Below are 27,054 nucleotides of genomic sequence, written 5' to 3' on the forward strand. Positions count from 1 at the left end.
ACCTGTTTCCTAAATATGAACAAAAAAAAACCAAACCATTTTAAAGGCTTCTGCAAAAGTTTGCAGAGACTAATACTTATATCAGGTATCATACAAATCAACTTCAACTTACCAAGTACTTGTCTTTCCAACAAAACAACTTGGAATGTCAGAAAGTAAGAATAAAAATGTGAAAACTCTGAAAGGAGTGCAACTATTTCTCTAAACCCAGTAAAATAAAAAGAACAAGAGAAAGTTCACACTGTATCTGTATAAAAATATACATTGTTACACTACACAGCTTAAAGGTAAAAATAACAGAATTCCAATACCAGAACTACAATGAATTGTAGTTGTAGCAATGCAGATCCAAGGTATACTCAGACCATTTTCACACAGAGAAAAACAAACAAACAAAATAAAACAAACTTGGTAATTGTGACCTGCTGTTATATCAGTTCCGCTGATTTCAATAGTAAAGAAAAAACAGAATAGCTTGCAATAAGGAATTAAGGAAAGTGATAATGACCTCAGGAAAGGTTAATCATAAAAACCTTTTTTTCTGTGATCCTTATTAAGGATTTTATTCTGCCATCCTTACTCTTTAAATACTCCCAATAGACTACTATGGCCTTATTAATATGCAGGAGGGCATAAAATTGAGAGTAGACATAAAGAGGGTATGTTGCAATGTCTTTTAATCATTTATTGAAAAATACGGGATAAAAAGCAGTAGGCAATTTTGAAAATCTTCTACATATCACTTAGTAACTGAAGAACCTAGACAGCTTTTTAATAGGGAAAAGAGAAGTCTAAGAACAAAGTTACCATGGTGTGAGTCATTACCACACATCAGCTGTTCCACAGTGTTGTTGTGCACGGGTAACTTCATTTATGTGCAAATGCCAACTTTTACCAAATTAGTTTATTAGTCCTCTTTTATTCCAGTAAATCCTGCTGGATTCAGTACTTAATGGGAAGATTAAACATGCTAAAACACTATCCTGAAAAGTGAGTCTAGCTGTGTTATAGCATACTAAGAAACGAAGATGAATTTATTTAGAGACTTGACCCTATAATTTTCTAGTAACCGCTACATTTTTTAAAGGAAATTATCAAGTGAAAGGAGCAGAACACTTCATTTTCCATTAATTCACTACATTTAGTCTAATGCAGCTCTACTGTTTTAAGTTTGCTATTCATTTATTCTAAAGCTTTTGTTTTTTCTACTTCTATTTGGAAAATAATTCTTTGCAAGGTACTTTGTAACATTGCTAAACAACATATACAGGTCATGATCATATTCCTTCTCAACAGAGATGAAATACACCTGAACTAGAACAGATTTGAGCCCAGTGTTGTTAGAGTCCTGTGATTTACACTTCTCATATTAAATATTTGTATTATTTTCATTATTTTTAATTATAAAAAGTATTTATTTATTTCCAAGCAATCAGAAAGAATAGATAACAGTGATATTTTCCTACATTACTTCTATAGGCCATTTGTACCTAACCAATTACTACCAATTAGAACCAATTCTACGTATATCTTTTTGCTTCTTTTTTCCCAAGCAAATCTTGTCTGTATACTAGATTTCACTAAGATTTTTTTTCCTTAATTCTACATAACTGTTTTCTATCTGAGCTATCAGTTTTAAAACACAGTTAACGTAGTGTTGCCTTGTACCTTCACAAATTTTTAAGAATGGTATTGAGAAAAAAGTTAGACATCAAGTCTGATCTGGGCAGGCAAGCTGAACTACTTCTGCACACAATGCCATCTGGGTTTCCTTAAAAGTTTTGTTTACTGGAGTTCTATGACCATACATACTCTCTTTTGAAATACTGCTCCACTAGAAGGTGTGTTAGCTGCCTTCAGTTAAACACAGATGCTGTGACAACAATCTGTAATAAAGGAAGTGCAGATGCAGTGATTTGAGTATTGTATACTAGCCTACAATTACACAAACAATTTTGCATCTCAAACAGCAGATGACCAAAGGCAATCTAGTATTTGATTAATTTTGGAAGGTATATGAAATTTGAAAAAGCATCTACTTTTCTATAGCTCTAAATACAGTGGTCTGACGCCTGAGATGAGTGTCTTACATTCTTTTCTTCCTTTGCACAGGTATTTCCTGGATCATCAAGACTCAAACGCAGCCATCCCCATTTCTGAAGAGGCACAGAAGACAAACAGTGTTGGAAGGCCATCTACCACCTGTATGATATATGTTTGCCAGCCATGACTGTTCCTTGCTGCAGGGAAGGACCTAGAACAAATAAGCAGCAAAAGGAGAACTTTCCAGAGGCTGTTACACACCAGGTCTGTATACAGCCCAGATGCCTGACACATCTGTTAAATCACTGGGCTTTCTCCACAACCACAATGCAAACATGCTATTGGCATGTGTGCAGTACACCTGGCACTCCCAGAAAGCACTGGCTTTACTCAGCATGTGTGGTGACTACAGCATGTCTGTACACTACTTTTACTCTGAGCGTGTTGCACAAATGAGTGGGCCCTGTAAAATCATTCATGGGATGGAACCACTTGCAGGTCAATTAACTGGCCCATTGATTATTCCTGGCCTGTCTCTGCAAGAGTCCAGGTTAACACGTCCCAGCAGATTGAAGTACCTCCACCTTGAAACTGACAATATCAACACACACTGAACAGTCTTCAGATGAATTCACTTGGGGTTATTCCAAGCGGAACTACTATGAATTGCCAATTAAAAAAAAAAGTTTTTGTGACACTGGCCTTTCCTCAAAGGCCTTTTACAAACATAAACATGGACTGAATCACACCACTACTGAAATGCGCTTGCATTTAGCTAAGTGTAATGCACAGGTACAAACACCAACCCCTACAGAAGCTATACAAGTTAAAACAGAAGGGACAGTGGCTTCCCAACTCTCTTGTTTATGGATTACTAAGCAGTAATGCGGCTCTCAAGCTAGGAAATGCCATCTAGATCAAAGTATGAAGGGAAGAAGATGCCCTGGAGCTTTTGCTGCAGCCAGGGATTGAGTAACTTGAAGCCACTATGAATTATTTTCTTTGATTTCTGAACCACAAAGGCTCACTGGAAAAAGAACTGGACTGGGATCCAGGTAATCAGTTCTACTTCTGGCACTCGACAAGTAGCTTTAGGCAAATACAATCTTTGTTTCGGTTTCCCTATCTTTACAAAGTGCAATAAATAGCCTTGTGTAAAGTGTTTTGAAACCTACCCAACAGGACTCTGAATAAGAGCAAATGGTTTAACGATCCCAGCAGGATGCTGCCTTAAGCACCTATAGCATCAAGTATTTTCATACCGTAAGAGCAGCCCACTACTGACAGCTACTGAATCACCGATGTGACTTCCTGCAGCAAAGAGGCAATTATTTTTATGGCTACAGCTGGCTCACGTGCATCCTACCAACAATGCCAGCAGTGCACATAAGTGATTTGACTTGAGACTACAGTCACAAAACAGACTTCATTATTAAACAAAAGTGTCATCTTGGCTTTTGCTAGGAGAGATTGCTAACATCATGCTGTATGAACAGATGCATCTTTTTGTATATAATATATATATTTTTTGTTTGTTTGTTTGTTTCTAACCAGCAAGCTTAGTTAGAAGTCAATGCATTGCAGAATATGCAATAAGTTTTTTACTTGAATTGTCATCTTTCTAATCAAATATATAACATATTGATTTTCTGTGAGGCCAGGAGATAAATACTCGTGATTCTCTTTTACTGGACAATGAAGTTTGTGCTTTATAATTCCATGACCTCTGAATTCAGCTAGCAAGTTACCTAGATCCAAGTCCAATTGTTTGAGTTTTTACATTCTTTGCTTTGTCTTCTTCATTCCACTTACTGACCAACTATTTTTCTCCTTACTAACAGTACAAGATCTGTTGTGGTGAACTAGATAAGGACAGGAGCTTTTTGTTTTCAGTAATACGTAAGACCACAATTTAGGCAGTGCCAGACTCCTGTAACATTACAGTGTAATAGCTTGCCTGCTCACAAACTCAGCTGATGGACAAAGATTGATTTTTTTCCTCTTAATTAATTAGCATAGGGTATTTGAGACATACTTCTCCAACATTTTCAACATACTGTTATGAACCAAAACCATTTATTTATTAGAACTTTCATTTTCTATTCTTATTGATGGCCAGTAACCTTTGTAAAGCACTTCTAAGGAACATGTAAAAGATCTTGTATATCAAGTAAAGCATAGGAAAGCATAGGAAAGCATTAAGCATAGGAAAATTCAAAAGCGATGGTCATTTGGTGGAATTAGAACTGACACAGTGAAAAGCTGACTTTAAACCTCTCATTCTCACAATACTGTTGTGCAGCTACACACACTGTATTAAAGTTATTTTAAAGGCTGTATGAATCTACTTGCATATGCAAAAATACACAGAAGGGAAGCTGTCTTTTGTCCTGACAAAAGGACAGTCTGTAAGATTGTTTGCATTTTTTCCCAGCTTGCCTTCTTATTTTTAAGATCAGAAACTTTAATTCTCATAATCTCCTGTTTCACTGAAGCTTCCATTGAAGAACTTGGTGATATGAATATACAGTACTAGTAACCATTAACTGCAGAAGTCTAATCAAACAAAAAGGACTGGTAATTTAGCAAAGACAAACAGTAACTGAATGGTTTTGAAAATACCTCAAAGAATAAACACTGACTTAATAATTATGCTGCCATTCAAACTTTCTGCAGAGTCCAACATGCAAAGCAAGGCAAAAGACAAGTGAAATATGAATGGTTTGTACTATTTATAATACCATAAAGGGAATATGATATTCAAAGTTTTTTCACCAAACGGATTATTACTGGTACTAATAAGCAGGAGAACAGAATAAGTAGCTCATATTCTTCATGAGAATCAGATTCAAAAGATGTTTCTAAACCTCTATTTTTGTTATTTACCAACATGAACAGGGAGGGAACATACGCAAGGTGAAATGCCAGTTCCACAGCTTCTGTGCAAAGCAACAGTCAACCACTAAGGCCAAGTTTTTATTCCATATTCACAAAATGTTGTTTAGAAATGTCTACAAACATAAACGTGTTTTTTTTTTTTTTTCCAGCCTTAGTGACCCTGAAAATGAAGGCTTGGCTTTCTTAACCTGTAGGCATGATGGAACTCCCTGACTGAAATTGCTGGCCAGACTATCCTTGGTACACACACACACACACACTAGTCTTCAAGTTGGGTTCAGGAGCACACTTTGGAAACGATCTTCCAGATCTCCCCCTGTTCAGTGTGCTCACCTTCACTGTCATCAGAACATCTCCAGGAGAGGAGCTGGATTCCTTTACAATGAAGCCAATAAATATGCTAACAACGGTATGGAAGATCTGCTCCAGGACCACACCTAATGTTCTGTACCCAGAGCCAGGCACCTAGTCCCTGTGATCAGATTAGATATGGTTTGAAGCAAAACAAAACCTGAACACGGACATCAGGTTCCCAGCACCAACTGTTTTGCCCTACAGACACACTCTTCTGTTCATGCTATGTGCTAACATAGACATAGCCTTTGTCTCCATTCCCCCACCTACGATCACAGGGATAATAATAATTAACTACTTCCTCCCTCGCTGAGGCAAGGGAGTGACTGATTAGCTAGTGGGTGCACAGCACTCTGAAAACGGGAAGTGCTGTTTAACTACTCCCTCTTATTACAAATACTCTATTTAGTAGAATAGCATGAAAATAACTATTCATTTGGAATATCTTCATTTTCTCTGCCATTAAACATCGCTCCAGTTGATTGAGCAACTGATTGCAGCACGTTTATTTCATACAAGTTGATAGTAATCTGACATGCTCACTCAAGGGTGCAGTCATTGATTTTAGTTAGGATGCTGTTCTGTAAAATAGAATTTTGCCCTCTAACATAGTCGAAGCTTTTCTAGGCCTGAGAAGACCATTTAATATTTATCAACCAGGATATAGAAAGACCATGAAATAATTAACTGAAGCCTTCTCAATGTCATTGCTACACAAGACATTGCCATAAACAAGAAATGCCTACTACTGTTTTTGTCCTCTCTCCTACTTTTTTATTCTTGCTTAATTTAACTGCAGACAATGTAAGCAATTTATGGGTATTTACTTTTGAGGCAGCCACTTTATTAATTATTATCTTTAATGTATCTATTTAGCACTATATTTAAACTTCCAGAATTCCTCACTAATCAGATCTGGCAGTACAGCAACAGTCCAATGTGAAAGGCCAAACTCGTGGGCCCCTGAAGACAAGGCAGAAGATGCACATGCTATTAAGAAAGTTTATCCATTAGGTATGTAATGGTAACATTCTTCTGACATGGAAACCAGGGCTCTGAGATAAGACTTCAGCTTAGACTATGGACAAGCATTTCACTGCTGTTTGTGGGAATTTCAGCAATCATCCTTTGAAAGGCCTTCACTAGTGGCTGTAAAACATGCTCAACCCGAATTTTCCCCCCACATCAACATGAAAAAAAAGAATGAAATGGAACTTAATTGAACTCTGTAACTGCAGGGGCTTTACATCTGTATTCTCCTCTTTTATACAGATATTGAGCAAAAAACACACTTTCTCATTTTTTGGTTTTGTTGGTTTTTTTTTGTTTGTTTGTTTGTTTTGTTTTGTTTGTTTTTTTGTTTTTTTTTTACATGTAAGTTCTGCAGCTGCTTAGGGTTTTGCTTCTCATTTACCCAAAAGCATCCTGCAGTTGGCAAAAACAAGGAATTTAGTCTCTCATTCTTGATGCCAGTCTATAAACTGAACACCTCTTCACCTCTCAGAGGTTGTCAGACTCATCTGACAGAGTCTGCTGACCACCACAGGCCTGGCATAACGTGTGAGGACATCAACTGTGCTTCAAAAGACAAAAAAAAAAAAAAGAAGCCCGAGGCAGAAACGAGCCCTTCCACCTAAAACAGTATTGTGTTTAGCAAAGTCACATGGAAAATTTAAATTTAATTTATCTTGTTTAACTGTTTCAGCTCCATCTCCCATCTTCAGCCTCTCAAGAAAACAAACTCACTATCGGTCTACACTACAACCTACCTTCCATCTACGCATGGAAAAGCAGGAAGCATTGCCAAATAAACGGGAACAAAAAGTATTGTGTTGCCACCCTCAATCATAACGTTGAGTCCAGTTCTGCCATGGCTTCACAGTTCTGAGTAACCATGCGTGTACCTGCTCACTAAGCCTATCCTTCCTGGGCTTATGAGTTAGGTACTGAAGCTCGTGCTGGCAGAAAACCCATTTCTCTCTGGGAACCCTGCAATCTCTTGAAATAAATTCTTCAACTAGACAATGCTGTGTGAGGAGGATCAACAGATGCAGCCAGGTGTGCGAGTCTGCTGACTGCTATGGTACAAGCAGCCAACACCTAAAGCAGCCAGAGGTACTGGAAATCAATTCTTGGATTTCAGTGGCTTTAAACATACATTTGAAGAGAGGAGTGACCGGATCTTTCATATACACCATTACCTAGAATTACTTCCATCACTGCGTAGTTCAGACCAAATATAACAGCGCTTTTTTAAAGACATCTCATAGTACAGTTTTTTCAGAACAAATGAACTACTGGTGCCACCAAAAATATCAGTACCTCACTGTACTCAATAGAAAAGATGAAAAGGAACTTCTATAAATAGTGATTTTTTATAGAGTTATAACAAGAAGATGTTCCCGAGATATTTAAATCTGAAGCTTAGTTCAGACATTTAGCACAGTCTGGGTAAGATAAGAAAATCTTACTATGCCTAGGCAAGCATTTTTAGTGCAACAAATTACTAAGACCTGCCTCTTTGTTAGCTTTGCTACCTCAGTCTCTTCACTATCTCACTCTGTAAATTGGATGATGAGTTACAGGGGGAATAGCATCATCTATGAGAGTAATATCTCATGCTTCTATCCACTCCTACCTTGAAAATTGAGTTTCAGTATGACATTCTTCCAAACAGAAAAGCTTTTGTAGGAAGATAATGATACACAAAGTCTTCACTTGAAGGCAAACTCCTTATCACTTCGAAATGGAACCATCCAGCAGGATTCAGGCTGTTATAATTATTTTAAGTGGATCACAGACAAATAACAAAGTTGGTGAGATGCAGTCCTTCTCTGATAATTTAGAGCATCAAAAACACAACAAAGCAAATGAAAAACAAAAAAAAAGCAAACCCTAAAACCTAGGTCAGCCTGAATCATTATTTTGTTTCAGAAATGACAGTGATTGGGGATTCATTAATTGATCCAGGAATAAAACGTGGTGTCATTTCCAGCATTTTGCTGAAATGCAACTCATAGAACTATAATTACAATGAGATTACTGGGAAATGAATAAGGCCCATGATACTTATTACAGATAGACTGTTAGCTTCGGAAAAAGAGGAAATACTCCTAGGTGATATTTATGTCAAACACAGAATTGCAATAATCTGCATTACTAGAAAAAACTATCTGCCCTGGTTGCTGACGAACTTAGAGGGCTGCTTGAAATCCAGAACAAGATTATTGTGAAAGCATTAATCTTCTGAATTTACATTACCAATTGGCCAAGGCACTCTTCATCAAGAAGACTTGGGGTCATCATTTCCCCCTCTGCTCTGAAGAAGAAATACTATAGGAAACAAGTACCACCTGTCTGCACTTAAGTACCCTTCCTATAAACTTAATCTTTTCAATTTAGTTGTCCAAACTGGAAGAGAGAAAGGTCCTGACCTATGGTCTCTGGAAACAGACTGTGAAAGTCTGAGTGGGAAGGGAGAATGGGGAGAAGGGAAAATTCATTTACAGCTGCAAACCTGAATGTAAATATTCATGTCTAGAATTCCTCGCTTTTCAATGAAGGAAACCTGGGATATTCCAACGTAATTCATCACCAAGCAACACATGCTGGAAAACTAACGAGTTCATTATACTTGGCTGCAGGAATAATGTGGCCCCCAGCACAAGAAGGACATGGACATATTAAAGCAAGTCCAGAGGAGGGCCACAAGGATGGATAATCAAGGGGCTGGAGCACCCCTCCTATGAAGGCAGACTGAGGGAGCTGGGTAGGTTCAGCCTGAACAGAAGGATCCATGGAGACCTTAAAGTGGCCTTCCAGTACCGAAACAGGGCATACAGGAAAGCTGAGGAAGGACTATTTGTCAGGGGGCGTAGTGATAGGACAAGGGGTAATGGCTTTTAACTAAAGAAGTGTGGATTTAGATTAGACATTAGGAAGAAGTTGCACTGTAAGGGCGTTGAAACACTGGCACAGGTTGCCCAAGGAAGCTGTGGAAGTGTTCAAGGCCAGGTTGGTGGTGCACACCAAAAGCTCTGATGTTTTCTCCACTTCAATAACATGAAAGAGCTTTTTGGTTGGTTGGTTTTGCTTTTGTTTTGTTTATTCTGGTGGGTTGGAGGGCTGAGAGACTGGAAAACAAATCCTTATAGCAAACAGAGGATTTAATACATTTTAAGCAGGCTACGGAGAAAGGACGTAGAAAGACAGCCCAGCATTCGAATGGATTTTTCCCTTCCTTCCATTTATTGGCTTTCACAGAGAAACTCAATAAAATAGTAAAGGCCCAGACCAGTGATTCCACTAATAATAGCCATTACTGGAATCAGCCAAGGAGAGTCTGGGAAACAGCTCATTTGCTTTTTCAGGCCAAGATGCAAAGAAATTCTAGATACTAGGGGCTCAGAAGACCACTTTAAAACAAATCAACAAAACATAAGGAAAAATAAAAACAAACAACAGGGTTATAAAAAAAATAAAATAAAATAACCCCACCTGCTGCTTTGACAAAAAGACAACCAAGATAAATACCTGACAGCCAAAGGAGGTCTTCCATTTGCTGAGGTCTACCCTTCTTCAGCAGTTTCACAACCTAGTTATCACAGGATGATGAGCAGCAGTTTTACACTAGAAGAGGAACCTACAGATGGTCTGTCTTCCATTCCAATGCAGCTCAACATGTCCATCTCTCACATATACTGAGCTACACAAGGTATTTTGCAGTAAGGCCATACCAACACCTTTATTCTTCCCTGCAGCATGGCAAACGCAGATGGCTCCTTCTTCATGCACCAGAGCTGAGGTATGTATCACAGCTTTGCCCTTCAGTAGCCCACACACCACGAGTGTCATGAGTGCCCACCAAGGCAGTAGATGCCTCAGGGTACTAGAGATGGGATGCCAAGAGATGTGGTGCACCACATCTTTTTCTCCAAAGGCTAGCTAGCTAGGAGAGGGGTTCCTAAAGAAAGCAAAGCAGTAGGAGCAAGACCACCTATTAGATTAGAAGTGGGTGCCTGTACGCCTTTAAGCCCATGTTCATCCTCTCCACCCCCACCAATTCCTAAAGAGGAGCCACTGGCCCCTCTAGCAAGCATCCTCTTGCTCTAAAGCAAAGTCCTGCCAGCCTTGCTCTCTCACGGGAGAGAAGGCAGGAGCCAGCTGCACTGCCACTCCAGCACCTGGCCTGAATGTGGCAGGGCTACAGACAGGCAGTCCATGCACTTCTTCCTCACCTCCCATCTCTTTCACGTAATCTCAGAGTAACCCTAGCTGGACAGGCTGGCAGTTCTAAAAACATCTGTATGTATTTTAGGATACACTGGTATTTGGCACACTGTTCCTCTGCACAGAGATGTTGAATCTCACATCTTTCCCCTCACATGTCTATTTTGTGGGGGAAACTGACCCTGGTCTTTGCAAATAATCGCCTGGCCTTGTAGCACAGTTCTGTTGGTGATAAGTGTTGAAAGGGGAGCTTCCCGTCCCCAGACAGGCACTTCTGGGCACTGGGAAAAACAACTGAGCTTATGACCACAACCAACTCAATTGATCAGGCTGTTTTGGTACTGGTCTGGAGAGTTTTGGTCTGGGCATACCTGCACAGCTAGCATCATGCAAGCACCTCACATATGATGTTAGGGCACTGCCAAAGCACTTGTGCCTGAACTGCAGGGGTTCACTCCTGCTGTGATTATAATAATTTATAAATTGTTATACCATAATGCCCTCCCTCACATAATGATGCTGACACCATTGGGGATACTGACACCGAATCAGGCCTCAGCCTACAGCCAACTCCTTGAAGCTACAGCCTGCCTCACTCCTGCAGATACTCAGGGATCAGCTGGAAGATGCATCCCATAACCCACGGTAACAAGATATCCTGCTGCCTTTGCCAGAAGACAGGCTTAAGCAGCACAGGCTGCTGCTCCCCAAGAAACACACAGGATCACATCACTGGAAGACCTCCAAACTGCAAACTAAGGTTTTCATTGATTCTCCTCCAAGTAGCCAGTCATGGTGGCTCCGAGCATCTCCACGATGATTTGCAATACACCCATAAGTATACGAGCAACTGCTACGTGAGTGGCAGCACAGAGATGTGAACGCCACGGGATGTCCCCCACACTATTTCTGGTAAGTCTGGGTAATAAATTGATGACAGATGATATACATCTGCAACGCATCTGCTCCAATCTGCCTTCTCAAGCGGGGACACCTTGAGCAGGGTGCCCAGGACCATGTCCAGGCAGCTGCTGAAGGTCTCCAAGGGGAGACACCCCACAGCCTCCCGGGCAACCTGTGCAAGGACTTCGTCACCCACACAGTAAGGAAGTGCTTCCTGATGTTCAGAAGGAAGCTCCCGGGCTCCAGCTGGTGCCCGCTGCCTCTTGTTCTGTCACCAGGCACAACTGAAAAGAGCCTGGCTCTCTCTCCTCTGCACCCTCCGTTCAGGTATTCATAGATGTTGATGAGGTTCCCCTCAGCATCCTCTTCTCCCAGCTCGCTCAGCAACTCCTCGAAGGAGAGATGCCCCAGTCCCTTCATCATCTCCATCACCTTTTGCTGGACTCTCTCCAGGATGTCTGTGCCTCTTTATACTGGGGAGCCTAACCTCAAACTCACTGTTCACCAGGCAGAATAAGCACAGGTCTGAGTGCTCCTAGAGATGAAGAAACCATTTTTCCAGGGGGTACAGGAGCTCAGCCTGCATCTCTGCCAGTGTCGGACAGGAAATATCAAGTCCCAGCCACGCTTCAACTGTGTTAGTCTGTCTGAAAATTATGCAAAACCCGCTGTTCTCCTGTGTGCCTGTGGAGACCTACTCCCACAAGTACTAGTCCCATGTGCCTCAAATCCTCTTTCTTGGTGAGACTTAAGTCTGTGTCCACAAAAGTCTGAAGGCTAGACTGTGGTTAAGCGAGAGAAGGGATCCTGTAAGTATCACAGCTTTCCAACTGCAGCTAAGACCTGGCACATACAGTTCCTCCTTGATAAAAATAATCACCCAGCTCTTAAGGACATACCTGGTGCCTCTGCAGAAGATGCAGAATTCCTCATAACAGGCCTCTAAAGTCAGTCTGTCTCAAGATGCAACCTCAAGCTGTTTTCATATTTCACAGAATTGCTAAGCAGCTGCTGCCAAGCGCTCACTAAGTGCTGCCCATTACACAAAGGCACCAGCATACAGTCATACGGTGCTCATGAGGCAGATGAGCCAAAAGCACTGTGCAGCAGCAGTACAGGAGAAGCCTGTACACCCAGGTGCAGGTACAGACAGCTCAGACAGCTATTCCAGTCCAGTGCGTTATCTGGATGCAAACGAGTCCCTGCAGGTAGAGCAAGGGACTTTATTTAACACAAGTAATGACACCAAAGTTGAGCACGTGCCTATAGGCATCAGTGAGTAGCCACTGATGACACTTCATTACATGCTATGAAACAAATTAATCTGTACCTTGCAAATTATGAATACCTAAATATCCACTACTTACTACCCTGACACCCGGTCTGAACATTTCTGTTCCACAGCAGAACAGAATAACCTACAGGAAAACTCCTAGATAGGTAAAAAATATATATGATAGAGTTTTGTTCTGGGGCCTAGTCATTGGATTACTGTGGAAGAAGGAGTTGTAAAATTTGGATAGCTTCCATTTCAAGAAAAGGTGGGAAATAAGAAAAAGTGGAAAAGAAAGACATTGAAAAGGCATGCTGGCCAGAGAGGTTGGAATATCATAGCACCATTAAGTGACAAATGGGAGAAGGAAAAAAGGTACAAATTTAAAGCAGAAAATAAAAATACCATTAAGTTAATCAAAGGAGAAAAATTAAATTGTTTGTATATATAAAAAAATCTAGATGCATAGGTGAGAAACTTAAAGAATTGCTAATATATGGATGCAAATTTGAACAGAATGCTGTAACTAAAGCAAATATTTACATGAGTGGAAGTTCAGTGATGAGCTTTCTTATACTTCAGAATTGGCTTGCTGCCAGTGATATTTAGTATTTTGGGTTTAAATTCTAACAGAGAAAAACTGACACAAAAGCTGGCACTGTGGCAAGTGATTAAGTCATAGGTGATGTGACAGACATCTGTGTCCTCAAACACCTAACTGCAATGAAAAGGAAAGCAGCATCTCCCATGGCCATGTAGCTGATACTGAAGTTCTCAGGCAAATTACCTTGGCATTTCTCCAAGTACAGAAGTTACTCTTTTCCAAAACAGAAAAGCACCATGAAGAAATACTTCGTAAGAAAAAGAACTTGTGGCAGAACTACAGTCAAGAGTAACTTTTAAGAATGTGATCATGACTTGATTCCGTTTGGTGTGTAAACATCAGAAGTCCAAAGCCAGTAGTATAGGTACGTGACAGGCACGTTGTTTCATGACATAACTACAAGTGAGAAGTGGATATAGACTTAACATGAGAACAGAGTAATTTCAGAACTTTTTTTGAATAGCTAGACAGCCTTGATTCCACAGAACAAGAAAAAAAAAAATAAAGCATCTTGATAGGCGGGGAGGTAAAAATAGAACATTGTATAGGTACAGGATTTTAGGAAATTTCAAAAAATCCTAATAGAAAGGGTAAACTAAGAAACCCTCAGGTTGCACATGAGACCCCACATTTTTATTTCACAAAGCACTTAGAACAGCACTGGTCCCTTGCTCAATTACTCATAGAACACTTAGTATGAACAGAGAAAAATGCATGCATCATTTGCAAATATCAGTTTTGTTTTTAGGAAAACAGATCATATTTGTAATGACAGTGAAAGCATCTCTACTATAGCACCCACTGCAGATAAATAAGGCAGAGGATTTACTAATGTTAGAACACTGTTACTCAGCAGGTCCAGACATCCCTCAGAGAGCTTTAGAAGCGCCTAGGAAGCCACTTTATAATTCTTGAAATAAAGACAGAAAGGGGTGAGGAGAGAGTGAATAGCAGGAGCTATGTGGTTACAACAGCTCAAATGGTTTGGTGTACGAAGTCAGCGATTTTGAGGCACTAGGTATATTCTAAGCAAGTGACTTGGGATCATACAACAAATCAACATAGCATGCATTAAATAAGAGTTTTTTTAAATAGACATCAAAAAAGACAACTCCTACAAGCAGGATCCCAGTGATATTACGATTAATATAAGAGATGTTTTTAACCACAATACAGGAAAAAAAAATGTTACTGACAATACCTATATGTGACATAAGAACTGTGGAATTGTAAATTATGAAGAGGACATGATGCTAGAAATTAGCATAACCTGTCAAACAGAAACAGACAAAGACTGTGCATCTTGAATACTGTTAAATGTAAGGTTGTTTTTCACTTATGTAAGGTTGGTATTTTACTTATGGCAGATAGTCAGCTGAATATGACTAGTTTAATGCTGTGGCTAAGATGGCTGTTGCATTCCTTGAATGCACCCTAACAGTGGCATCTCAATGAGCAAAAGAGAAATTCTAGTCCTGTACTTCTAAAAAAGATGTTCAAGAAAATGATGAATTTGTACCATGACCTGCGTAGTTGCTTTGTTTCTCGTATTTTATTTAATGACAGAGTAAATTCCATAGTAAATAAACAAGTTAACAGACAGGCTGCTAGCTTTTTGTGGAAAAACACTGTGTTTTGGCTCAAAAAAAAAAATTATCTCCCTCCCTAAAAGCAAACAAAAATCACACAAGCAACACTGAAGGCCATGAATCTAACACCATTATGTATACATACATGTATATGTAACTAAATGCATATTATAGTCTAGATTTGGTAGGTTGAAATATTGTTTAACAAAACAAACAAAAACAGAAGTCAACAAAAAACCTTGGTCTTCCTTATAGCTCTAGTTCTAACCACTCCCCAGAGTTTGGGCTCTTTGCACACAAGAATCCTACAAAAAAGTGGGAAGGTAACAGTGAACTCCATGTCACCATGCAGAAGGATCTTCATAGGATGCAAACAAGACAAAGAAAACACAAGCATGAGAGGTGATGAGCTGTTTCTCCAACTATGGATTATTCCAGAAAACGTCATCATTCCCTGGAGACACGAACAATGAAAATGTAAAGCAAAGACATTATAAAACACTGTCATGATGGGTTTTTCCTCCTCCTTTTTAGGCTGCTCTATTCTAAGAATGAGCCCTACCGGCTCAACAAGTCACATATACAGTACTACTGCATAATTACCAAGGAAGAAAACAACTTATTTTGCCTCTTTAAACAATATGAAGTATGTATCGCCTCCTCTTTTGCTGGTTTTATATTAGTAGGAAAACCCCACAGACAAAGGAATGCCATATAAAAACGTATATACTGTGCTTTCCACATTGTTATATAGAATTGTCGACAAAGGAAGGCCATAAATCCTAAGATTCAGCCCAGGTATTTTCCCTGAGAAAAGCTGCACAAACAGAACTAATGTGGTAGTAAACCACAAGCCCAAGAATAAATAACCTTACCCAGGGAATGCTTGTATCAGAAGTTTCTTCACAAGAAACAACTTTAAAGCATACAGACATATTAACTTCTCTGTTAAATGTCAGAGGTTTGCATTTGTCGTTGGGAGTACAGCTACAATTAAGCTATTAGCAACGCTTGCACACTGTGTTTATCTGGCCTTGGTTCAAAGGCTAAAATCTTCAGAGATTACCATAACTCTAGTTCTTAACCCTAACTACATTTAATAATTAATAATAGCATATTTCACTGTTATACAGCCCAATATAGCACAAAATCCCACCGAATCAGAATTCATTATTATCATGTCTTACAGATAAGAAGGAAGAATGAACAGAATTAAGTAAATAAACCTCCAGAGAACAAAAATTACCCTGGACAAAGAATGTTTTTAGATTCCTACAAGTACAGATGGTATTACCAGCCAATTTGAAGACAATCACAAGCCAAGCCAGCCATCTTTGAAAGTAGAATTATCACTATCGCTAGCATCAGAACTAAATCAAACATGCCTAACTGCAATTATACCTAAATTTCAATGAATCTTAGTCCTATTTCCAGAAAAAGCTCTATTTTACATTTTGATAAAAGCAAATTTACTCCTAAATTGTCCATTCTGTATTTCTATGAAATCAGCTGCTAACACAGGAGAAACAGTCATTTAAGTGACATCCATCTTTTCATGGATCAGAGTAAATGTTTATTATCTCCTTCAATTTATTTGCCATTTAATTGCTGAGATAAACAGACACCATAAGGAAACTGAACATAGCACAAAAATACTTATGTTTCTTCTCAGCATTCCAGCCTCACTACAGGAAAAAAAAAGTTTAGATGCAATTTCAGAGGAAAAAAAAAAAAAAATGTTGTTCTATCTAGTGATGAAGTGCTGAAGAAAAAAATCTTTATTTCTAGGACATTAATTATTACTAAAGCACTGTAAGTTACAAACCTGACTGAGTTTGAGAGTCGCCACAGATGTCCCCCCATATTGGGGGGGAAGATCATAAAACATTTTACACATCAAAAATGCTTCTCATGAAGGATTTACATGAAAACCTTTCAACGTGACGTGCAGCACCTGTAATTCTCCCCCATAAAAGCTGACTGATAAGTGACCCAGTTGGTGGATCAGGGGAATGGCAGTGCGATGAAGGCACTCTGATCTCTTTCAGGACTGCACCAGGTTGGCAGTGATCAAGAAGTCAGACAGCTGCTTGGTGGCCTGCACACCAAGATGAGCCACTCGTGTCTTCCTTGGTCATGACGACCAGGTGCAAGCATCAGAGCTACTTCCAGCAAAAAACAGCAACACTGGGACAGGACAGATTATTATGGGAAGACAACTGTCGGTCTGCCTGAAAATATTTTGAAGCTCCAGAATCTGACAACACATACACGGAATAGAGAGGAGCAAGAGGAAGTTTAACCATAGCTATTTAAAGACAACTGTAGAACCATTTGTTTTGCTTTGGGGGCTTTTTCAGCAGCACCATAGAGTTTCCAGGCTACCATTATTCCCTTTTTACACACACAACAGAAGATGCAGAAGTGGAAAGTATTGTATGAATCTGTATTATTTCTCTCCTAAAAGATTAACTGAGTCAATTTTTTATTTTATTTTTTTTTTGCAAGCACCTTTGAAAGGTTCTCACCATCAACTAAATGCTGATTTCAACACCTTCTAGACAACATGCTCCACAAGGGAAAACATCAAATCGGACACACACCTGGATAGTAACATAAGAACTTGTTAGAGGTACCTGAACAATTTCTTTCATTTTCAGTATTTAATTTCCATTCCTATTACTGCTCTGGTCTCGTTAAGACACAAGCAACACACTTCATCTTACTAAGCACAGTATCAGAAAAAAATAAAATTCATATTTGATCCTCAGCTACCCAAGCCTTTCCAGTTCCTAAAAAGCAAAAGGAATTACGATGTCTTTTCCAGCTTCTATGCATTTGAGTTTTGTTGGCCTTACAGGTTAGCTGCCACAGAAACCTTCTCTTTGACATTCTGGATGACTTCCCTTTACCCAGAAACATGGGCTGGAATAGCCTCAGGCATTCTTTTCCGACATTCTTTAATACGAGGAAGGTAATTAACATCAACACTGAAGACCCAAGAGTTAAAAAAAAAAAAAACTCTCCAGTGATGGGTTTGTAGAACAAGGAAAGAAGTTAACTTACATAGATGTTCTCATTCTGTACGAGGATTCTTGCCAAAGATTATCGTGCTTCTTTTGGGCCTGCAGCTGGTCGAGCAATGAATTAGCTGAGCAGCAAGAAGCAGCAGAGCAGCAGCCAGTGGGGCCACACGATACAGCTCAGGTACAGCAACAGACATATGCACAAGACTAAGCAGTAGTGTACACTCTGTGCCGTAAGTGGAAAGTACAATATAGTCTAAAATGGTGAATTTCAAAACATACCTAAGACAAATTTTATTACATCGCACATCAGTTTTTAAATCTATAAGCAAGGAGGTGATTTTTATTTTTAATTGGTATCATGGCTGTATCATAACTACAACAGTTATTTCTAAGTTCTCGGTCCTCATTTGCTGAAAGGACCTGTGACTGGTTGGGTCTCCACCATGTCCAACCACATCAAACGCCTACAGAACAGTTAACCTAAACTCTTATTTTGGATTCACTTTGAAGTCAGCTAAGTGCATCCAGAAAAAAAAAAAGAAAAGAAAAAAACATGAACTTCTGATGCACATTTGGTGACACTTACCAACATTAGAGCTCAATTTTCAATTAACTTCAAAAGAGTTAAGGATCTAACTCCTTTGATTTCTTTGTAGAAGAGAAGATCTTAGAAGAAAGGTAAAGAAAATACATTTCAGATGACTGCCCTTTCCACAGACTTCCTCAAGGAAAATCAAGCCCTCCTTCAATGGATATTTGATAACTGGGGGTGAATCCTGGAGCATTTCAACAGGAACCACCACCACATTTTCCTAGGTGTAAACCAGAAGGCACAGATGATTGATGAGGATGGGACCTTGAGTAAGCATTTACCCCCTCTGTCAAGAAACCACACCAGCTCCAGCACCGGGCACCAGACAAAACTGACAAGCCCCATTCCTACCAGGAGCTTCTCCCGCGTGCAGAGTGGGTCAACCTGGCTTGTGCGTAGCACGGTTCTGAGGCGAAGCGCTAACACACGGCTCAGCTGTGCAAAGGCAGCCTCAGTACCACCGCTCCTAGCTTTCCCACTTTACTGAACCACAAGGGGCTTCCACTTGTCAGAAGCTTTCCGATGTCCTGCTGCTTTATTCAGGCTGTGCACGTATTACACACTGCCTCCCCTTTGGGGAAGAATAAGGTGAACCACCGCTGTGGGACCTGCCTAAACCACGTCGTCCATATCTGCAGTTTGTTGGATAAACCGCTTGAACAGATTGGTAACGGCAGGATCTTGTTTGATAGGTTTCATTTTTGCCTCTGGCATAGCCACACGCCACACCACCTTCTCAGGCAATGCAGAAAGAAGTCAACAGCCGCACTCCTCTGCTGGCAACTTCATCTGTGCATGGGCTCTGCGATAAAACTCTGCAGCACTGACCCAGCTCTGAACACTGAACTGTCTGCAAATTAAATAGTTTGATTATTCCATGCAATATGCCCTCTGAAAGCCCACAAAGGCCAAAATCTTTAGACAATCCTCCTTCAGTTCAGTCTCTGTATGAACATTACTTACAGGGGGAACAATGTGCTTTCAGAACACTGAAGATTTAATCTTTAATTTAGCTTGAAAAACATTTGGACTGTTCCTGGAACTCCCCCAGTAACTTCTGAACTTTTTAAACCGTGGTATCTCTTAGATTCGTGCCCTCCGGTATTAATGCATTCAATTTCCTTGTTTGGGGTTAACAGCACTTAAAGCCTGATGCATCCTTTTATCCGTGATGCTAAGAAAACCAAATCCACGGCTGCATTTTGGACATTCAAGATCTTTCTCAGTTTTGTACCGCTCTCCTGCTCTTGGTTCTTGCCAGTTGGACATCTTATAATAATAATTAAAGCAAATAAAAAGTGAATGCTGAAAGACTTCCATAATTTTTATTTGTCAGAGCTGTTCATACATGGCAGTATTTGAGTGTAAGAACAGATCTGTCCTGAGTGTTACGCCATTCAGCAGGGCAAGACAAAATGCTCAATGTTTATAGTAGTCTGTTACTGCAACAAAGCTAATTACCATTAATCATGTCTACTGCATAATGTTATTTCACACCTTCTTGGGATTAATTTTGCGGACTGTCATATTATTTCAAAAGAAATACTTTTCCTTATGAAATTGGCATTGCCATTGTACAACAACAAAAATAATCTGAAGTAGCTCAAAAGTAGTTTATTTAACATTGTATCACATGCCGAAATGTCTCATCTCAGGAGATTCTTTTGTTCAGCACATGCTTTTCCCTCCTGCACTAATTTCATACTGTTCTTCAATGTGAGAAACAAATCTGGGGTCCTTTGGCTCTCTGAAATACTAATTTAACTTTATTCATCAGAATTCTTTGATTATTGAGGCCCTAAACGAGGTTCATATTGACGTCAGTGGGTGTAGACTGCTTCTAATGAAGTAAGGCCAAAACAGCAACAACAGAATTAAACATATACTTTTTCTCCCAGCAAAGGTGAAATCGTGGTATCACATTGAGACCAAAGTGATGACTTATGTTTTCCTCAAATGTTTTTTTTAATATATATATGCACTCAGCTATATATGATGGAATTCAAAGTATTTTGCATCCAAAGTATTTTGACACTGAATGTCATTATGTGACCCCTACAGGGTCGTCTTAGGAAAATATTCTAAATAAGAGATACTTACCAATCTAGTTACAACACATGTCAGGATGTAACAGTTCATTTCAACTTCTCTGGTTTAACACAGAGCACAGAAAGTAGTCAATCCAAACACACTACCCAGTATCAGCACTCGCTTGTTTTGTGCACATACCTGACTTCCTTCTGCAAGGAGAGGAAACTGCCTGCTTGTGCAGGCATTTCAGATTGTAACAGGGAAAGGAGGGGAAGGCAAACACCAAGCAGGAATGCAAATAAGACTCCAAAATTTTACAAAGGCCTTGGTCACAGGCGCATGCCTGAAATTGATCTCAACTCATTGCCTATTCTTAACAACATTCAGCACTTCAGGTTGTTAACTCCACAAGTGCAGCGTGTTGCTGATCAATAGCAAATATGTAAGTCCTTACTATCCCTCCAATTTCACAGTTAAAGAAACTGAGACAAACAGCTGCAAAATAGCCTACCAAAAATACGCAGGGGATGAATACAATTAGCTCATTTTTGCAAACACCATTAAGGGCTTCACTACAGGAAAACATATTTTAACATACTCAAGGTGTACTTGAACCTCTCTGTTGAATGCTGCTCTTCTGGAGATAAAAGCACTGAAATGGACACAGCGGAAAGCTCACTACAGGGTTTTAAAATAGTACCTTACATTACACTGGTGTGTACACACAGACCTCCCTCCCACTAAGAATTTTGCATGAATTTGGCTTTAAAACTGCTTTCTGACATTTATGGTCAGCAAGCCCAGTAATGCTCATAGACAGTTCACATCAATGACCACACACTGTACGTCTATTTATTATTTAATATTCACATTTCCTTTACGCGACTTGCTCTGCCTGGCTAGTCAAATTTGTACTTCGCAGAAATTTGTTTTTGTTTAGTAACTGCAACAAACCTACAGTTAAAAAAAAAGAAAATAAGCCAACGTGTGGCCAGACCTCCAACATTTGGTCGTGTACATATAAACAGGAAATTCATTTATGTACAGCTTCACCGAATTCTCATTTTCACACATCCACATTCCAAACCACACATCTGAGCTGCAATACACCAGCAGAGATTTACTGCAACGCCTTCTGTACAAAACTGCCACCCTGCCCTGTCCCATTTCAAGAAACCACAGGCAGCAGCTCAGCTACAGGAAAAATAAGGAAGCTTGCTTGTTTCTCTAGCTGATGAAAAAGTTATATAAAACCAATGTACTCCATTGTTGGCTTAATGGACTCACTTCCTCTTCAAGTGATTTAAAGAAAGCCTAAGCCCTTCCTAACTCACCAAGTTGTGCATGTGAATCTTTAATTCAGCTGGCAGAGGAAAACAAACGCGTACATACCCTGCACACTTACTGGGTATATTCACCCTACGTCCAAAAGCTTCTTTCCGCATCAGCCTGGCTGCCGTTCACACTAACTCAAATGGCTTATCCTCCACCTGTTTCCTCCGGTAACGCACAGAGAATAAATGGACACGCATCTCAGGCACCCGTCGTCACTGACACACCTGTCGTCTCACACGTAGGGAACGTGCACCTCTTAAAAAAACGTGTTTTGCACATGATGCTACCTGCAAATAGGGTGGAAAACAGTGAATACACTGTCAGGCCCTCCAACACCTCTTTTGGCCATGGTTTTCACAGATGTACAGACATACCTAGCCAACTCGCATGATACTGCTAGGTTATCTTCTTACACACTCAAAGCATTTCCCACTGAGAAAACAGCGTGTAATACTAACACACGCAGTGCACTGACAGAGAATGCCCAGGGCTGAAGGTTTATGGCTACCAGCTATCACTCAGGCCCAAGGGCTGCTTTCTGAGACCATGGAAAATTTCTATGGATGACAGTCAAAATGCTATACAGAAAAATTAGAGCACATGTCTCTAAGTATTTGTTTAAGAATAAGTATGTGTTTTAAGCATGCATGTACAAGCTCTACATTTTGCTTGGCTTACACCAACATAAAACATTAAAACACCTCATTTCTTTCCAGCTATAAAAATAATATAAGTGTTTTTACAGCTAACAGCAAACAATGGATGGATATTAACAACTTTAAGCTCTGGAGAACAATCATAGGGTTTTACAAAGTGTTCAGCAGTAATGAAATCCAGAAGAATTTGGAAAATACATGAGATTAAAAACAAATTCAGTGGAAGACTGAATTTGTTCCAAAGTGCCTAAATATTACAGCCAAGTTGTGCTAGCAGAACTACTAGTATGCCTTTGTAACACCCTTCAGTGTGTATTTTAAGTTCGGACTTGTTAGAATTACAATAGCAAAAAAACAAAAAACCCACAACCTTTTTTCCTATTCTAATCTGTTCCAAAAATTAAGCAATGATGCACAACAAAGTACCTAAAAGTGGTATTTTTACGTTTAATCGCAGAGGTTTATTTTTAAACTAATACTTAAAAATAATCTTAGCACGCAATAAAAGTTTTCCAGAAATGACTTAGCATTTTGAACTCCGATCCTATGAAAAGTAAGAAGATATCATTATTAATACACAAAAGGGCGTACCCAGTACAGCATGTGTGTGTCATTCGGTAACGGTACTCGCACAGTCAGGAGGGAACTAATTCACTTTGCAAGGAAGCAATGTATTTTCCACAGTGTAAAAAGGGGGGGGGGGTGTGACGACTTATCCACAAATGCTATTTTTTAAATTATTATTTACACACACACACGTGTATATGTCTGATTTCCAAACAAGAATAAGTAGAAATCTAGCGCAGATGTGCTTATTTGTGCCTTAAAACCCTTCAAGTCAACGGGTTTTGCACAGACTTGTTGCAAGTGGAGAAGAGCACACATGGTCAATTACCAAGGCTCAGCTTAGGCTGTGCTAGTTCTCCCCTTTGGATCCAGAGGACATACCTTAGTCCCGTTTTCAAAAGCATTTAACCCACTTAGGCTTTAAGTTTCACAACTCTTTACGAAGTGGGACTGAGAAGTTGACACTTTGGGAGAAAAAAGAAAGTTTGCCTATGTTTACACTAACATAGCTAAGCAGTGCTAGTACCTAAAGTCCTTTAAGTTTTGAAGGGAAGAGTCACGTAATGGGACAGTGGGGATCTAGCCAGATTTTAAAAAATAAAAGATGACTTTAGCACAAAAAAATATCGGAAACTGCTTACCAGTCTCACTGTTTTTAATAAAAATGTCTTTGTCTACCTCATAACAATACAAATGACCACACAAACAACATAACCTTAATAACCAAGCAACTGCAGATGCTGGGGAAGCAGAGAGAGTGACTAAAAAGAGTCCTGTCATACACCTGGAACAAACCACTAATAAGAAAAGTTTTCCTCAAAATTTGTTTATGAATTGAAACCCAAATCTCTACCCAATCCCACGACTTCAACGGTGGTTCACCACTGTACTGCTTTGTACAAGATGAGGTCATTACGTGTTAATCCAAACAGCTGCACAGACACACAGACTTTCGGTCAAACACAACAGAGGGTGACAAAGAGAAAACACCAAAAATGAGCGTGCAGTAGTAATTTCTGTACTGGTTTCATTACCCAAATACAGCCACGCTGTTTCGTATAAAGCAGAACATTCACCCCCTCCTGGTTTCTAGTACCTCTCGCTCACATCTTCATCAGCACGTTGCAACTCCTGGTTTACAACAAAACCTGTCGAAAGCTTTCACAAAGGCAACCTAGTGAGCTTTCTCCAGCACCCCCAAAAGGCTGTCTTCTCGCCTGTCCTCCAGCCAGGTCACCGCCTTCCACATGGCCCTTGGCAATGCCGCGGGGAAGCCCTAACCTGGACGCTCAACATCACCTGCGGGTGGATCTTGGAAAGCAATACCGGGTCTGACTGCATAGGTGCATCTCTGAACTCCTTCTCTGGGTAGTCTCTGTTGGTGCCTTTCGATAGAATTCATACATTTTTGGGAGCTTGGGAGAAACCTCCAGCTTCACCACGAGAAATATCAGGGAAATACAGAAACAATTCGGGCTCGAGTAAACAAGTCAAAAACGCCAGCTGCCTCTCCTGAAGCAAACGTCTATCATTCAGTAATTGTACTTCAGCATCCATAAAGTTAAACAAACGGAAACTATCTAACTTCTCTTTTATCTCCTCTGTGAATCCCAAAACAGTCACAACACGCACTTTCATCAAGCAGAATTAGGCCAAAACGAGACCGAATGTGATCACTGCAAGCGCTGCATCTGTCTCCACCGCTTCTATTCCACGCTCGCTAAGGATCCCAGCACCCTCCTCCACACAGAGGAGAGAAGCTCTTGTCTCACAAAGCCGGGAATAACACGCTCACGCCGAGCATTAAAATACACTGTGACTTTTCCTCTCAACCCTCCTTGCCCCACAGAGAGGGCAGGTCGCTGCCCCACATACGTGACCCGTGACAGGAGCCCTCAGCATCACATCCCGCGTCCTCCCGGCGCGTCCCTGCTCATCCACACGCCAGACGCTGCTGCTGCAGACATATTTCAAGGCCTGCGAGCCCCGGGCAGAAGCAGCACTGCCACCGGCGCTGCACAGCAGCGTGGAGCACGCTGATACGTATTTTAATTCTGAAGGTTTATTTTAACAGGAGACAAATCTCTGTCAGATAAGCACTGCCTCTGCATACTTGCGGCTCCGAAATAACGACCTCTGCTTTTAACGAGGGAGAAGCGATGCCACAGATTTTGCTTCCTGGCTGGTGGGTGGATTCCAGAGGTATTAAAGCTCCTGTCACCCTCCCGCATACTTCGGGTTACTCTTCGCCTCCCTGCCTGCACGTAGGGCTTTACGGTTTCTTTTTTTTTTCCTTCCGCTTTTAAAAAAATAAAAATAATAATAATCGGTCTACAATCTGAGCACCAGCCCCTTACCCCAGTTCGCATCGCTCAGTAAGAATCACAATATATGAAAAAAAAAAAAAAAAAAAGAATTAAAAAAAAAAATAAAATAAAAGCAGCCGAGGCGGCGGGAGGCAGCAGCCCCCGGGCGGCGGGCAGCACAATGCAGATATCGGCGCCCGCCGCCACCCACCCGCACCGCGGCTCTCCCCGGCGCCCCCAGCCCCGGCCCCCAGCCCCGCTTCCCGTCTCCGTGCCGGGAGGCCGCTTCCCTCCCGCACCGCCCGCGGCTCCCCGGCGATGCCCGTGCGAGGCCGAGCGCCCGGGGGGAGCCGAGCCCAGCCCAGGCGAAGCGGCCCCGCCGCCGCCGCCGCCGCCCCGGCCCCAGCCCCGCCATGTAAGGCGCCGGCGGCGCCGGGCCGGGGGGAGCCCGGGGCGGCGGCGGCGATGCCCGCGGGGCTCCCCGGCGGCGGCCCGCAGCGCACCGAGCCCAGCCGAGCCGAGCCGGGCCGGGCCGGGCCTGGCCGTGCGGCGCCCCCCGGCACTCACCCAGCAGCAGCAGCTTCAGCTCCCGGCGGGCGTCCCGCTTGTCCCGGCGCAGCTGCCGCTCGATCTCGTCGTTGATCCGCCGGGCTTCCTTGGCTTCCTCGCTCAGGCAGCACGCCATGATGGACTCCAGAGTCATTCTTCCCAGCCGGTTCAGGCACAACCCCCACCCCCCGAAAACCGCACGCACTCAGCACTCGCGCACCCGCACGCCCGCCCCGCTGCCGCTGCCGCTGCCGCCGCCGCCCCGAGCCGCGGGGGACGCGGGCGCTCGGTGCCCGGGAGCCCCCGCCGGGCAGGCGCAGGGAGCCGCCTCGCTGCCGCACGCGGCTCGGAGCCCCGCTGCCTGCCCCCGCCGCTTCCAGCTCCTCCTCCCCGCGGGATCACGCAGCCAGCCAGGCGGACACATCCACCGCGGCGGCAGCGGCGCTCCCCGGCCGAGCCCCGCCGCCGCCGCCGCCCCTCGCCCCTCTCGCCCCCCTTCCCCTACCGCCCGCCGAGCCCTGCCCCCCGCCGCCGCACACGCATGTCCCCGCCGCTCCCCTCGCTCGGCCAGCCGCAGCACGGCGGGGGGAAGCCGCTGCCGGAGAGCTGGCACGGCTGGGCTCGGCTCGGCTCGGCTCGGCACAGCCCTGACAGTAAGGACGGGAGAGGGGGCGGGTGGAGCGAGGGCAGCCGCCGCAGGGGCCGAGGAGGCAGGCAGGGGCCGGGCTCGCCCGGCTTTTCAATGGCTCGGTTCCGCGGGCGTGGTGCGGCAGGAATATGGCGGAGCGGGGCAGAGCGGGGCGGCCGCCCCCCGGCACCCGCCCCCGCGGCTGGGGGCGGCGGGGAGGGGGGAGAAGGGGGGAGAAAAGGGAGCGGGGAGGGGGGGGGCGCACGGTGCTGGGATCGCTGACAGACCCCACACACGCACACACCTCCCCGTGTCACCTCCTGGAGTGTGCTGGGGGCACGGGTGGGATTTGGGGACGGGAAGGGAGGGGGGGAGAAGCCCCCTGCCTGTCCCCCCGGCCCGCAGCTCCCTGGGGGTGCAGCCCCGCAGGAGCCCCGTGGAGGTGGCAGGGGGCTCGCCGCCTGCCGG

The 27,054-nt window shown here is 42.3% G+C and overlaps 1 protein-coding gene across 1 annotated transcript in view; it reads right to left on the reverse strand.

Annotated features, from left to right (window-relative positions):
• Positions 1-26,427, reverse strand: part of LOC137847929 (guanine nucleotide-binding protein G(q) subunit alpha) — a 130,284-nt gene extending 103,857 nt beyond the window's left edge. Inside the window, exon 1 of the mRNA XM_068666638.1 lies at positions 25,977-26,427. Within this exon, the coding sequence (XP_068522739.1) occupies positions 25,977-26,112 (136 nt within the window). The 5' untranslated portion in view covers positions 26,113-26,427. The remainder of the gene's footprint in view (positions 1-25,976) is intronic.
• Positions 26,428-27,054: the final 627 nt, after the last annotated feature.

Source organism: Anas acuta, chromosome Z (genome assembly GCF_963932015.1).
Source record: "Anas acuta chromosome Z, bAnaAcu1.1, whole genome shotgun sequence".
In the NCBI taxonomy this organism is placed as follows: Eukaryota; Metazoa; Chordata; class Aves; order Anseriformes; family Anatidae; genus Anas; species Anas acuta.